We start from the raw sequence: 14,723 nt of genomic DNA, 5'->3' as shown, positions 1-14,723 counted from the left end.
GCTGTGGGGAGCAACTCCTGCTTGTATGCAGACACACCACTGTGTGTATGAGGAAGGGGCGTGTCAAAAATCACTGAAGTGATTTTTTTCACTTTGTGGTAGTGGGAATTGTACACAGAGAGCCATATCTCTACCCCTTTTTATTTATTTACTTTGGAGACTAAGAGTCTTACTAAATTCCCCAGGCCAAGCTGCAATTTGCAGTTATCCTGCCTCTATTTTTTTTTTTCTGAGGCAGGGTCTCACTATATAGTTCATTCTGGCCTTGAACACTACGCAGCGCAGACTGATCTCAAACAAGCCTCCTGCCTCAGCCTGAGTGCTGGGATTACAAACATGCACCAGCAAGCACAGCTCATGCCTTAGTGTATTTGGATGACAGGCACTCTATCCTGCTTTTCCTCCTTTTTTAACTAGAAATGGAACCCTGGCTTTTGTACATGCTAAGCACACGTTCAGCACACAACCTACCATGGAATGACAACCCAGCCCCTGTCTGTTATTTCTGTTTATGGAACGATTGCTAGGTTTGGGGGTATAGATCAGTGGGGTTTGTGATCAGCAAGTGAGAGGCACTGGATTTGATCCCCTGCACTGAAGAAAAAAAAAGGAACAGCTCTTCACAAACATTTACAACGGTTTAGGGGCTGGGGATTTAGCTCAGCGGCAAAAGCGTCTGCCTGGCAAGCGCAAGGTCGTGAGTTCGGTTCCCAGTACCGGAGAAAAACCAAAAAAAAAAAAAACAACAACTACAACGGTTTGCTTCACTTTAGACATTTTTTGGCAGGGAGGAGTCTTTTTGAGACAGGGTCTCCCCTATGCAGTTCAGGCTGGCCTTGAGCTCACTTTGGAGCCCAGGCTGGTCTTAAACCTGCAGCAATCCTCCTGCCTCAGCCTCCCCAGTGCTGGGATTACAGATGTGCGCCCCCATACCCGGCTTAGACTTTTTTTTTTAAGACATGGATACAATTTTAACGTCACTACTAGAAGACACTTTAGGGCATCAGTTAGTTGCTGCTCAGTACTTTCTAACATACTATGCAGCTCTTTGCCCTGAACCACAAATGCTCTGCCCCATGAGACAAATACATGTTTTTGTTTGTTTGTTTTCCCAGTCCCGGGAATTGAACTCACGAACTTGTGCTTGCCAGGCACGCGCTGTGCCACTGAGATAAATCCCCAGCCCCAACAAATACATGTTAACACAAGAACATTTTTCTTTTCAAGGAAACAAGATTCAAAATTATTTTAAATTCCCTCTTTCATAGTTAGGCCTCTAGGGAGCACCACGCAGTGGCAATGCATGCAGCAGGGGTGCAGTTAGGTCCCACCACTACCTCTGGCCTCCCAGGCTGGACACTGGGACCAACTGTTCAGATACTGGACCTTGACATTCAGGCCCACTGTCTGCATATGCAGAGAAGGGCTGGGCCTGCTACAGTAAGTGCTCAACAAATGTCATAGGCCATCACTTACACAATACTTTTATAATATAACAAATGGGGTTTGTTTTTTTGTTTTTTTGTTTTTTGTTTTTTTGAGAAAATGATGTTAGCTGGGTATGCGGGCACATGCCTGTAATCTCAGTGCTCTTGGGAGGCTGAGGCAGGAAGATTGAAAGTTTGAGATCAGCCTGGGCAACTCAGCAAGATTCTGTCTCAACATTTCAACCTTTAAAAAGAAAAAAAAAAAGAGGAAAGAAAAGGCAGGCTAGGGGGTGTGGCTTAAGTGTGAAAGCTCTGGGTTCAATCCCAGGAAGAAGAAGAGTTCTGCAGCACAAGTGCCCGCCTGGCAAGCCCAAGGTCCTGAGTTCGATTCCCAGTACCAAAAAAAGGGAAGAGTTCTGTGCATATATCCAGGTCTGGCTCAGGAGAAAGAGTTAATTCTCACACCATCCATTCATCCTTAGGACCTGGACTGACATTCTCAACTCAAATGTCCTTGGTCTTGTAGGCCTGGCACATAGTAGGCACAGGGCCCTCACAGCTGGTGATATGTCTAGGTGACTCCCCCAGGCCCTCAATGGCTCTGTGGTATCCCACCTACCACTTACTGAAAAGGTATCCCCGCAGCAGACTCAAGGGGACACCTGCTTCCTGGTACACAGCACTCACTGGTCCTTTCTTCCTCTACCTCACATCCTCCACAAGTTCTCTGCCCCCATTCCCATCCCACCACTGTGCGGTCACACTCACAGCAAGCTGGACGGCCAGGTTGTCAGCCACCTTGTCCAGGAGGGCAGTTGTAGGCTTCTCCTTACATAGCAGCACCAGCTCTAGATCCAAGTCCCCCTTGAGCAGAAGGCCCTTTGCCACCAGGCCGACCCGCATCACGCCCCGAAGGGTCCTGGTCATGTGTTCCGCCTTCTGTTCCCTGAAGGGCACACACAGGCTGGCTCAGCAGGGAGTTGGTCTAGCCAGAAGCCAGCTAGGAGGCATTTGTTAGGAAACAGATTCTGAGCACAATGCCTCGAACCTACCCGGCCCCTTCTTTGCTCTCATCATCTGCAGGCACATCCATGTTGTCAGACTCGGCCTGCTCACTGTTGCCCTTCTCCTGCTCGTCAATCCAGTCCGACACAGCTTTGAGAGCCCGCTCGGTGTGGGACACCATGTTCTGCACTGCTTCCAGCTCCTCTTGTGTCGGATACACCGAAGAATGCTTTGCCATCACGTGGCGATCATCATTCACAAAAATCCGCATTGGACGCTGGAAACGTGAGAACTGAGCTAAAAATGAGGCCAAGACACCAGGCAACCCACCGCTCATCATTTACAACGTGCAGCCCACGCGCTCTCTATGGTCCATGTGAGTAAGACTAGACGAACACAGCTACAGGGCTGAGGAACTAACTGGACAAGCAAACTGTTCTTCCCTCCAGGCAGGTGAGGGACAGGGTACCTCATCTATCTCTACACCACAGTAGTCCCCCCTTATGCGCGGGGATACACTCCAAGACCCCGGCGGACGCCCGAAACCGTGGACAGTGCTGAACCCAGTATCTACTATGCCTTTCATCAACATACAGATGTGTGTAAAGTTTAATCTACATGAGGCAAGTGTGAGGTTAAGAATTACTAGTAACAGAGCAATTACAACAGTGTCTGAATAAAGTCCACGGGGACGTGGTCTCTCGAAATACCTTGGTGCAGGTACTCACCCTTCTTCCTCTCGTGGTGAAGTGGTGATGGTACAAAGCCTACGTGATGAGATGAAGTGAGGTGAATGACGCAGGCATGGGGACCGGGCGCAATTTACAATTTATCAATTGCTTATTTCTGGAATTTCCACTTAATATTTCCAGACTGCGGTGGACCGCAAGTAACTGAAACCGCGGGAAGCGAAAACACGGATAAGGAGGGACTACTGCATTCGAATTACTGCAACATATATTACTTTTTAATTCACAAACTCCAATAGAAAATGGTCACAATCAAATGCTTTGGGGAACTGCTACAAACATCTTTGTACATCAATGAAGAAACAGTATCTGTGATGAAAGAAAAAAACTTACCATTTTCACTTTTCTCTGTAGTGTCTGGAAATCAAACTTTTGCTTAACTTTTCAAACTGTGACAGATTTCCTTGGTGTTACCAATACTTCAACTATCTATAAGACCAGAAAATCTGTTTAGTTCCACGCATTTTATACATGGGTTCATTTTAGCAGCCTCACCAAGAGGCCAGTGGACACAGCAGGATACATGAGGCACTCAACAACCCTACTTATAAACTCCATTAAAATGGAAACGGCTACTTGCAAGAAGCTACATCTGACCTCATATCCCCACTTGATGGTTTTCACTTTCTTCCTCCTTTTCCCCTTCGTTTTTCTTTCTCTTCTTTCTTTTTTTTTTTTTTTTTCCCTTTTGCCTTTTTGAGATAGGGTCTCAATACGCAGTTCAGGCTGGCCTTAAATTCACTTTGTAGCCCAGGCTGGTCTTGAACTCACAATGATCCTCCTGCCTCAGCCTCCGAGTGCTGCTATTACAGGCGTGTGCCACCACGCCCGGCCTTTTGGTCTGTTTTAGAGACAGGGTCTCACTGCGTATCACAGACTGGCCTCAAACTTTTGATCCTCCTGCCTCAGTATCACATACTGGAATTATAGGCATGTACCACCATGTCTGGGTAGCCTGCCAGTTTTGTACAGCTTGCAGGTAAAACATGTCGAGTACTTAGTATGCATTAGGCACTGAATCCAACCCCAGGATCAAAAAACAAAACAGAAACAAAAGGGAAAGAAACCCTGGTGTGGTTGTGCACACCTGTAATCCCAGCAGGGGGTCACCAGCAGGGGCTTCAAGATCAGCCTGAATTACAGAGTGAAAGCTGTCACAAAAAAAAGGATCACCTCTCCGCCTTTTGGCCAAGATTAATTGTAAAAAAAAAAGATTAAAGCCATAAAAATTGTGCATTTGACAGACCAACAGCAGTTACTGTCTGCTGCTAGGGTTTCCACTATAGACGGAAGAAAAAGCTGTCACTGTCCTTACACTATCTAACTGTGATTGACTGAAAAGAGTACAGGAGGAGAATACGGAGAATTTTTGCAATTTGCAAATAACCTTGTCAAGACTGAAGAATTCACTCCACTTCCAAAGAAGATTTAAATAATTTTTCTTTTGTTTTCTGGGTTTTTTTTTTTTTTTTTTGAGACAGGGTCTTGCTATGCAATTCAGGCTGGCCTCGAACTTGCAAGCGATCCTCTTGCCTTAGCCTCCCAAGTGCTGAGATTACAGACATGTGCCACCATGCCTGGCCAAAGATAAAATTTAAGATTGGAAAATTGTTGGGAAATATCCCCTAGCACTTTCATCTAGCTGATTACACCTTTAGAGGCTTAATACATTCACAATGGAGCCACAATTCATGTCCCACTGTTGGCAGTTGGGTGCCTCTGAACCACCAGTGGGTACAAGCACAGGACAAGTTCCCTGAGGTGGTACAAGCTGACAGGAACATGTTAAAGGCTGAAACAAAACAAAAAATATTAATCAGAGTCCCAAAAATGCTACAGATAAAAATGTTCCTGAAAACTTTGGTGTTTGAGCAGGGCACAGTACTGCACATCTGTAATCCTAGAACTTAGGCTGGAGCAGGAGGATCACAAATTCCAGTCTCACCTGGGAAACTTAGACCCTCTCAAATCTTACAAGTAAATAAATCAAGGACTAAGGATGCAGCTCAGTTAGGGACGTGGGTTTTGCACTGCAAAAACAAGAATAAAAACAGAACCGCCCCAAAATCCTTGGTGCCTGGAAAAGGAAGAGAAAGACAAGATCTCAGGGCCTTGACATGTGGTGGGGAGAGGGGTCTTCTTAGAACAAAAAAGCAGTAATGTTCCTGCAGTTCTTTCAGGCAGATGTAACAACCACATCGAGTGGACAGATCCCCTTTCAAGCTTAACTTCACAGAGGCTGAGACAACCAACCAAAGTCTTCCAGACAAAAGTAGCTATAATTACAATGCTGTTCTCTAAATAACATGCTGACTATAAGCTACTCAATCCCTACTCTGTGCGAACCTTCTGGCCCACGCTGAACTCTACCAAAGGAATAAACAATAAAACCCAGCTGCCTAATATGCACCCAGATGAATCGACCTTCCCCTTCAACAATGCAACCATGAGCCTTCCATCTATACTCCTATGAGCCCGACAGCAGGCTCAAAGCCTGGAAATGTACAAGTATCAAGACCAGACTTGCCAAGCATTTCAGGACTACCTACCAATTTGAATTTCAATGCTAGCGCAAGGTCTTGAGTTCAATTCCCAGTACACACACACACACACACACACACACACACACGCACAGATCCTGCATTGCAATGCTAAAGGTTTCAAAGTTGAAAGTTCACACCTAACCTAAGGGGAGAATGACAGGTGACAGCTCTGCACAGCCAGGCAACAAACAAGACCTGCAGAGCCCAAAGCTTATGACAAGGGAAGGGTGACTCAGACAGTGTGAGGGACCACGGCTGGGAGAGGTAGAGACCAGCCCCTGGGCTCAACGCTTGTTGTACCTGGGCCCTTGGATTGGAGAGCTGAGCATCACCATACGCTCACCTAGTACATGCTCAGCCACCAGCTGTGTGGCCTTCAACAGTTTCCATGGACTTTCCTTCTTATACCCGCAACATGGAAACAGCCCTCCACCCTCTGCAAAGGGACTGTGAAAATTAAAGGAGCCAACCTACCTAAAGCATGCAGCACAAATTTCAGAACTTTCAAAATGGTACCAGGAGAATTCTGGAAGCTAAGTAATGAGCAATGTGCATGCCCAACTGCCCCCTGTATTAAGGATTTTTTTTTTTTTTTTTGGTACCGGGAATCGAACTCAGGACCTTGTGCTTGCCAGGCAGGGGCTTATGCCACTGAGCTATATCCCTGGCCCTAAGGAATTATTGTCCAGCTAGACATAAACAATGTGGTGGCTGTGTCCCATACAAATTTCAGGTAAGCTATGACTGAAACTAGAAGCCAGACATTTGTTCTAAAATATTCTGGAGGAGCTGTGCAAGGATGAAATAACAATGCAAAACACACTGACAGCTGTTGAAGCTGGAAGATGAGTACACTGAAATCTATTTGTACATGTCTGAAAATTTCCATGACAGCCTGTTTGTTTGAGACAGGGTCTCACTATGTAGCCCAGGCTGGCTTCAAACTTGCGGGATCCTGGGTGCTGGAACTACAGGTGTGTGCCATCACGCCCAGCTTCTGTGACAGTTTTTTTGTTTTTGTTTTTGTTTTGCAATACTGGGTACTGAACCCAGGATGTTCTATTATTGAGCTACATCCCCAAACCCCTCCCTTTAACTTTAGTTTAAGATAGTCTGGCCTTGAATCTGTGATCATCCTGCCTCAGCCTTCTGAGTACCTCTGAGGAGGGGCTTGCTTGTAACACTGTGCCCAGCTTGTCAACTTTGTCTTAGAAAACTAACACTTACCAAAGTGTAGCCAGGGTAGATAAACTAAAAACCTAAGGCTCAGAAAGGAACCACATCCTGTTTTATGACAAGCTGGGGAAATACCTCTGAGCTATATGGTAAGGAGTCAGTTGCAGCTGATGGGTACTTCAAGTCCTATGTCACACAGCAGCCAAACATGGCTATATCTATACTGCAGTCTCATCAATCTGGCCATTGATGGCTGCCACTTAAAACTATTTATTTATTCAACAAGTATTTAGCAAATATCTATCCCACACCACGCACTGGGCCAGATTCCAGGACAGTGACAGACAAGGCAAACTAGTCCCTGTTCCCTGGCCAAAAAAAAGCACCCTAAGGGAGAAGCTCCATCCTTCCCAAGCCTAGCAGGCCTCACACACCATCAACACCTATCTCCACTACAAAGACCAAGCACACAGCCTGTACAGCAAGGCTCTAGGGGGCAAGGACCTTACTGAAGTGCTTTGGGACCCAATGTCTAAAATGAGTTCCCTGGAGAGGGGACTGACCGGTCACCCAGAACAGGAAATGTACCAGGCGGGCCAGGGCCCCATTGCAGTGTCAGAAGGCACAGAAAACACTGGATGTGGCGGAGTGCAAGATCCCAGAGAAAGCAGAAGTGACTTGTGAGGGCTCCCACTGGCTCTGTCTGCACAGGACAACTAAGATCCACAAGGAACAATGCTGCTCCCTATAATGAAGGTCTAAGCTACCAAAACTAAGGAATATTGGAAAAACAGTGTCTGGGGATGGTGGCAGGGCTCACCTAGGAGGAGGCAGGCTCACCCTTACTTTTTAGGAGTATAGGGCTGGGGTATATGCAGCAGTCAAAACTCCCTGGACAGCATACTTAAGGTCTGTGCTTTATTTCAAAAGAAAAAAACAACCGTAAATAAATACTAAACTCCAGTTAACATGCAGAAGACAACTGCAACTTTTAGCTACTTGGCTTGAAATGCATCACAAAAATTAAAGCAACTGTGGGGTATGGTAGTGCCCAGAGGGAAACCACTTTCCACCCCTGGGAACACAGCAGTATTCCCATGTCAATACATCCTACCATCCAAGACGGCCCCAGGACAGCACGCACCCCAGACAGATTCACACAAGAGTCCTGCCGCACGACTGTGTCTGCTGCCTACACTGCTCCAGATGAGGGCTGTGGATACCTGGGCACCAGCCACAGCCTCACTTTATCTCTGGCTCCGGCACTGAAGCGCAGCACAGGACCCTGAGCCAACCCACGGGGCTCCGGCTGGTTGACTCCGGACACCACACCCCACCTGCTGTGGCCCATTCATCCCCAGACCCTCCTCTAGTCCAGGCCACGGTGGCAGTGTCTCATGATTCTGCTAGACTAAAACTAATGTTTAAAAACTGGGACTGTCCTTTGCAGAACAACAAAACTAACCTCATTTGCCCTCTATAAGAGCACAGATCTGTCATCCAATCCAACTGCGCTGCAGCCTTGAATACTCTTGGGATTCCACCACATGAATTCACCCTAGAGTCCCCTCGATGAATGGAAACTTCCTTTCTAAGAGATTCTTAGGACTAACAATGCTGGCAAGAAGGCCACCACACCCACCTACAGGCCAGGCTCCACTGCCCTCCACCAAGCCAACCACACGCAAAAGCTGCTCCAGTAATCATGGTCATGACTCAGACCTGGGCACCAGTGAGAACAGCCGAACAAGGGGAAAGTGAAGCATTAGGATGTTAAACTTGATTTCCATGTGAGCTGTGATGTTCTAACATGCAAGGATCAGGATTCTTTTTGTTCCTCCAATCAGCCCACCCACAGCATACAGATTTAAAAGGTTTAAACCACAAAACCTTATGCCTGTGGCACAATGGACATCTTTCTGACTTTCCCCTAATTACAGTAAGATTCACAGCACTTGCTGCTGGAAAAAGGTGTCCCATGTTAGCCAGCATGGATTGGCAAATCTTGGAGAAAGAATGAACAAGCATGGCCGATCTGTCTGTCCTGCGTTCAATAGATCTTACAGCATTCTTGGCACCTTGGGAGAACAATCTTGAAGTGGACGGATACCCAAGGCAGAAAAAAAATTAGGCTTTAGCATTTACATGGACTCAAAACCAGCTCCGGGTTTCCTGAGAGCTGGAGCTACTCCATCCTGAACTGTGAGGGGAGAGAGGGCACCAGGCTACTCACTACTTGTGACTGTTTACAGATTCTCATCACAAAGGACAGATGACAAACAATATGAACAAAAATGATCCAGCCAAACTGATGCCAACCTGAAACCTGGTTACTCACGCCACTCTGGGAAACTTAAAAACCCAACACAAATCTGAAATCCAGGTCGGGGCTGGGGATTTAGCTCAGCGGCACAGCTCCTGTCTGGCAAGTGCAAGGTCGTCAGTTCGATTCCCAGTACCGGAAGAAAAAAAAAAAAAAAAAGAAAGGATTACTGAAATCCAGGTCAATGGTTTCCCAGCTCTGTCTGTAACAACATACCGGGTCTGCAGGGAAAAGTCAAAGTTAGGAAAAAAGACTTTAAATATTTTTAATTTATAGAACTATCTCCTTCAAATTTATTTTCTTCTGCAATGTTTGATGTTAAAAAATTCTTTCTGGAGGGCATGGCGGCACACCCCTCTAATTCCAGCTGCTCTGGAAGCTGAGGCAGGAACATCACAAATTCCAGGCCAGCCTGGGCAATTTGGTGAGACCCTGTCTCAAAATAAAAAAGAGCTGGGGATATAGCTCAGTGGTAGGATGCTTGCCTAGCATTCACAAAGCCCTGAATTCAATTTCCAGCACTGCCAAAGTAAAAATAAAAGTGACAATATGGGAAAATACTTCATTTACTAAAAATACAATGTAGTAAGATCAACTTAACTGCTCTTGTATGACCCACAGACAGGCTTTTAAATCTGTCTAGAAGAGACATAGTATCACAGAGAAATGTTTACCAGAGCTTCAAATGAAAATTAACAAACCTCTGTCCAGTGTGCTCTTCAGAGAGCTGAGGCTGAGGGGAAAAAAGCTTAGGACATCTTCACACATCTGGCTGGGGGCAGAAGCAACCCCCTCCCAAGCTAGTGCAATGGTAACTCCTTGGATTTTTGTTTTTTTGTAATTTCATGTGCTTACTTCTGCCTAAAGTACTTTTTCACCCTAGTTAAGAAAATAAAAAAAGATCATCTCTTCAAGAATGCTAACTATTAACATAGGATCTACATTAACATAGGATCTACATGCTGGGGAAGTACTCATCACTGAGCTGCATCCTCAGGGCCCTCCTCTTTTTTTCTTCAAAAAAACCACAGGGTCTTAGCTGGGTGAGTTGGCACATGCCTATAATTCCAGCTACTTAAAAGGCTGAGGTAGGAGGATTTGAAGTTCTAGGCCTGCCTGACCAACATACATCATTTAAAAATAAAAAACAGCAGCTGGGGATATATAGCTCAGCGGCACAGTGCCTGCCTGGCAAGTGCAAAGTCCTGAGTTCGACTCCCAGTCCAAAAATAAATAAATAAATAAATAAAAATAAAAAATAGCTGAGGCAGGAGGATCACTGTGAGTTCAAGGTCAGCCTGAGCTACATAGTGAAACCCTGTCTCAAAAAAAATGAATGAATGAGCTGACGATATAGCTTCGTGCAAGACTCTGGGTTCAATCTGTAAATACCCAAATAGGTAAAAGTTGAGTGGTCTCACTATGTTGCTCAGACTGATCCCAATTCCTGGGATCAGGTGATCAACACATCTCAGCCTCTGGAGTAGCTGGGATTAGCTAGGATTATAGGGGCCCACTACAGCCCCCTAAATGAGCTCTTTTACTCTGAAGTAACTACAACTTCACAAACATAAGACACAAGAGAGATTCACTCTACTCTTTTTCCCCAAAAGTAACATCTTGTAAAACTTTTTTTTTGGTACTGGGAATCAAACTCAGGACGCTGCGCTTGCCAAGCAGGTGCTCGTGCTGCTGAGCTATATCCCCAGCCTGTAAAACTGTTGAACACAGTAACGACATGGATATGGTTAAAGCACAGAGCCCTGTCAGGGTGCAAGGATCCATCCATCAGCTGCTCCTGTAGGGTCGTAATCATCTTCCCTAAACCAGGCAGCCACTAATCCAATCACCATTTCTATATTCTGTCGTCTCAAGAATGTCATAAAGAGCTGAGGGGTCAGCTCAGTAGTACAGCGCAAGAACAACGTGCAAGGGAACTCAGGGTTCAATCCCCAGCACAGGGAGGGGGAAACAAACCAACCAACCAAGCTATGCTTGGTGTCACAGGTCTTTCATCTCAGCGCTCAGAGACAATAGAATCATGAGTTCTAGACTACCCTGGGAAACTTAGCAAGACCCTGCTTAAAAAAACACCAAAAAAAATCAGAAATGGGTTTTTTTTCAGACAGGGTTTCACTATGCAGTTCAGGCTGGCCTTGAACTTACTTCATACCCCAGGCTGGCCTCAAACTCGCAGTGACTCTCCTGCCTCAGCCTCCCAAGTGCTGGGATTACAGGCGTGCGCTATCACCCCTGGCAGAAACGGGATTATAGAGTATGTAACTTTTAACAATTGGTTTGTCTCAGCTGAGCTACAATTTCACCCACCTATCTTTCATGTGCATCAACAGTTGGCTCCTTTTTGTTGGTAGCTAATCTTCTGCGCAAAAGAGATATGCTACACTTTAACCACTCACCCTCTAAAGGGCAGTGCTTTATTTCCAGAATCTCAATCAAATAAGGGTTATTAAATCGCTGCACGTAGGTTTTCTTTTTTCTGGTTTTTTCCCAGTCCTGGGAATCGAACTCATGACCTTGGGCTTGCCAGGCAGGTGCTGTGCCGCTGAGCTGCATCCCCAGCCCTTGCCGTAGGTTTTCATGAGAACATCTTCCCTTTCTTTGAGAAATAAGACTGAAGAGTGTAAATGCTGGGCCAAATGGCAGCGCCCAGTTTTTTTTGTGGTGCTGCAGACCTTGCACCTGCTGACAAAGTGCTCTATCACTGAGCTACACTCCAGCCCGGGTTGCCAGTTTAGCTTTCAAAAGCTGTTTTTGTTTGGTGCTAGGAACTGATCCCAGGGTCTCCACACTGAGCTACATCCCCAGTACTTAGAGACAGGCTCTTGATAAATTGCTAAGCCACCCAAGATGGGCTTGAACTTGAGATCCTCACCACTGTGCCAGGCCTTTGTTGTTAGTTTGTTCATTTGACACAGGGTCTCAGTGTGTAGTCCAGGCTGGCCTTGAACTTGCATTCCTTCTGCCTCAAGCCTCTGCAGTTAAAAGCTTGGATTTAAAAAAACAGACTTAGTTGTGGATGCAACTCAGTGGTAGAGCATTTGCCTACCATGCATGAGGCCCTGGGCTTAATCCCCAGTACTGCAATAAATTAATAAATTCTTTTAAAATAAACAATTAAAAAGTACAAGGAATTTCACCCCAAATGACTCAAACCCTTCTCCCCTCCACTGAGATTATACATCTGCTTTTTCAAAGGCCTTGGTGAGTGCTCACCAGACACCCACACAGCTCCTTGAGTCCTGGCCTGCTCTTACTCCCTTCTGTAAGGATGCTGCGCAGCTCGCCCATGGCATGAGTATGTAGTAAGCACTCTTAGGACTCTTGGGGGCTGGCCCTGAACATGTGGACTTAAACGATCCTCCTGCTTCAGCCTCCTAAATAGTTGGGACTTCGTGTATGTGTGGCTTAGGCTTTTCCTTTTTTTTCTTTTGGTACTGGGAATTGAACTTGCAACCTCACAATTGCTAGGCAGGTGCAGTGCCATTGAGATAAATCCCTGGCCCCAGGCTTAGGCTTTTTAAATGAATTATGAATGTCCAGCTATGATTAACCAGCAAAAAACTTAAGTGAACCACTGAATGCATTTTTTTCTTTTCTTACCCTTTTTTTTTGGTGCAGTACTGGTAACTGAACCAAGGGCCTTCACACTGAGTTATGACTATATCCCTAGCCCTTTATGAAACAGTGGCTTTCTAAATTACTAAACTGCCCAGACTGTACTCAACCTTTTAATCCTCCTAACTCAGCCTCCTAGGAGTCACAGGTGTGCGCCCCAGTACCAAGTTAACATTTTTTTAAAAGAAATTCCCCAGCTAATTCTGGTTTTAATCTTTTTTCAATTTTTTGAGACAGGGTCTCACTATGCAGTTCACGCTGGCTTTGAACTCACAGTAACCCTCCTGCCTCAGCCAAGTGCTGGGATGACAGGAGTAAGGAATCACACCTGGCTCTCGTTTTATTATTTTAAAACCAGGGACTTGGGAGAAAGTAGCTCAAGACAAAAAAGCAAGTGGCCTGAAAAACTGATGAATCCCCCACACAGGACCTTATTCTTCAGTTTGAACCACAATCCTTATGAAACTCAAGACAGACCTTTGGCATGTTCAAGAAAAACTGTTACAGATTTCTTTTGTTTGGAGACAAGGTCTTGCTATGTAGTCCAAACTGGCCTTGAACGCATGGTAATCCTCCTGCCTCAGCCTCCTGAGTGCTGGGATTACACCCACGTGCCAACACACCCTGATATCACAGATTTCTTTTTGTTTTTTTGGGTTTTTTTTTTTGGTTTTTCTCCGGTACCGGGAACCGAACTCACGACCTTGTGCTTGCCAGGCAGGTTCTTCGCCGCTGAGCTAAATCCCCAGCCCCCTATCACAGATTTCTAACTGCCAGAAGAACCACTTCTCACTGATCACCTAAAATTGTAAAAATAATCTAGGGCAAATATACTTTAATAAAAAGACATACACATTCAAATTTGTAACAAAACGATATTGGGGATCATATATGGCCCCAAGGAAAACGCCCTTTATATACTAAACAAGTTGTTTTAATACTAGTTAACATTTGGGGGGCACAGAGTGTAGTTCAGTGACAGAGCATGTCCAGCCTTCACAAGATCTTGGGTTTAATCCCCACAAGAAAATGAAAACAAAAACAAAAAACCCCAAACCTGTTACATTTTCAGTATCTTCATTAATTAGACATTTAACGAGAAGAAAAATAAATTTCAACTAGACATCACTTTCACAAGATATCTGAAAAAAGGCAGCTAAAGTGTCTGACTTTCTAGTTTAGTACACGTAGTGGGGTCACCTGCGATATTGGGGGGGGGTAGGTGTTGTCAAGGGCTTAGCAATCACAACTATCCTCAACAATTTAAAAGCCTAGCACTCAGGAGGCTGAAGTAGGAAGATCACCAGAGTTTGAGGCCAGCCTGAACTACACAGCAAGACCCTGTCTCCACACACACACAAAAAAACCATCTTAGTGCTCTTAGCGCACTGACTCCCCTAACACACATCTACCTTCTCTCACTACAACTTTAGCACCTATTTACATCAGAAATGTAAGCTACCTGTTTCACCTATAACTGTCAAATGCTGCAGTAAAAATCTGAAGCCCATTTACTCCCTGCAGGCACCCAAATTTCTCCAATAACTGTGCGTAGACTCTAAACTACTGTCTACTTCTAATTCCAAACCACTGGAAATAGTAATCAAATCCTTCTTTCTCCTGACTTTGTACCCAATACACAGAACCTAAAAAACTCTAACACTTGCAAAAGTTCAATGAAAACAAGAGTCAAATAAATGGTCACAAGTTCACGGACCACAAATGCTAAAACTAGATAGTGAAATTACCCATCTATCAAAGCTACACAAGTTTCCGGGCATGGTGGCGCACGCCTGTAACCCCAGCACTTGGGAGGCTGAGGCAGGAGGATTGCTGCGAGTTCGAGTCCAGCCTGGGCTACAAA

At 45.4% G+C, this 14,723-nt stretch overlaps 1 protein-coding gene across 9 annotated transcripts in view; it reads right to left on the bottom strand.

Moving 5' to 3' along the window:
* Ilf3 (interleukin enhancer binding factor 3, 90kDa) overlaps positions 1–14,723 on the bottom strand; it is a 30,594-nt gene that overhangs the window by 13,229 nt on the left and 2,642 nt on the right. For 6 of the 9 annotated variants that reach the window (XM_005405616.2, XM_005405615.2, XM_005405621.2 and 3 more), the window contains 4 exons: positions 3,515–3,610; positions 3,161–3,199; positions 2,480–2,709; positions 2,196–2,373 (listed from right to left, as the gene is read on the bottom strand). In XM_005405616.2, the coding sequence (XP_005405673.1) occupies positions 2,196–2,373; positions 2,480–2,709; positions 3,161–3,199; positions 3,515–3,517 (450 nt within the window). In that variant the 5' untranslated portion in view covers positions 3,518–3,610. Of the gene's footprint in view, positions 1–2,195; positions 2,374–2,479; positions 2,710–3,160; positions 3,200–3,514; positions 3,611–9,219; positions 9,323–14,723 lie in introns of all 9 variants that reach the window. The other 3 variants (XM_013505145.1, XM_013505146.1, XM_005405619.2) reach the window with 2 other exon arrangements.

The sequence above is a fragment of the Chinchilla lanigera genome, unplaced genomic scaffold, assembly GCF_000276665.1.
Source record: "Chinchilla lanigera isolate Chin_1 unplaced genomic scaffold, ChiLan1.0 scaffold00094, whole genome shotgun sequence".
NCBI classification, from domain to species: Eukaryota; Metazoa; Chordata; class Mammalia; order Rodentia; family Chinchillidae; genus Chinchilla; species Chinchilla lanigera.
This window is presented reverse-complemented; position numbering and strand designations above follow the sequence as displayed.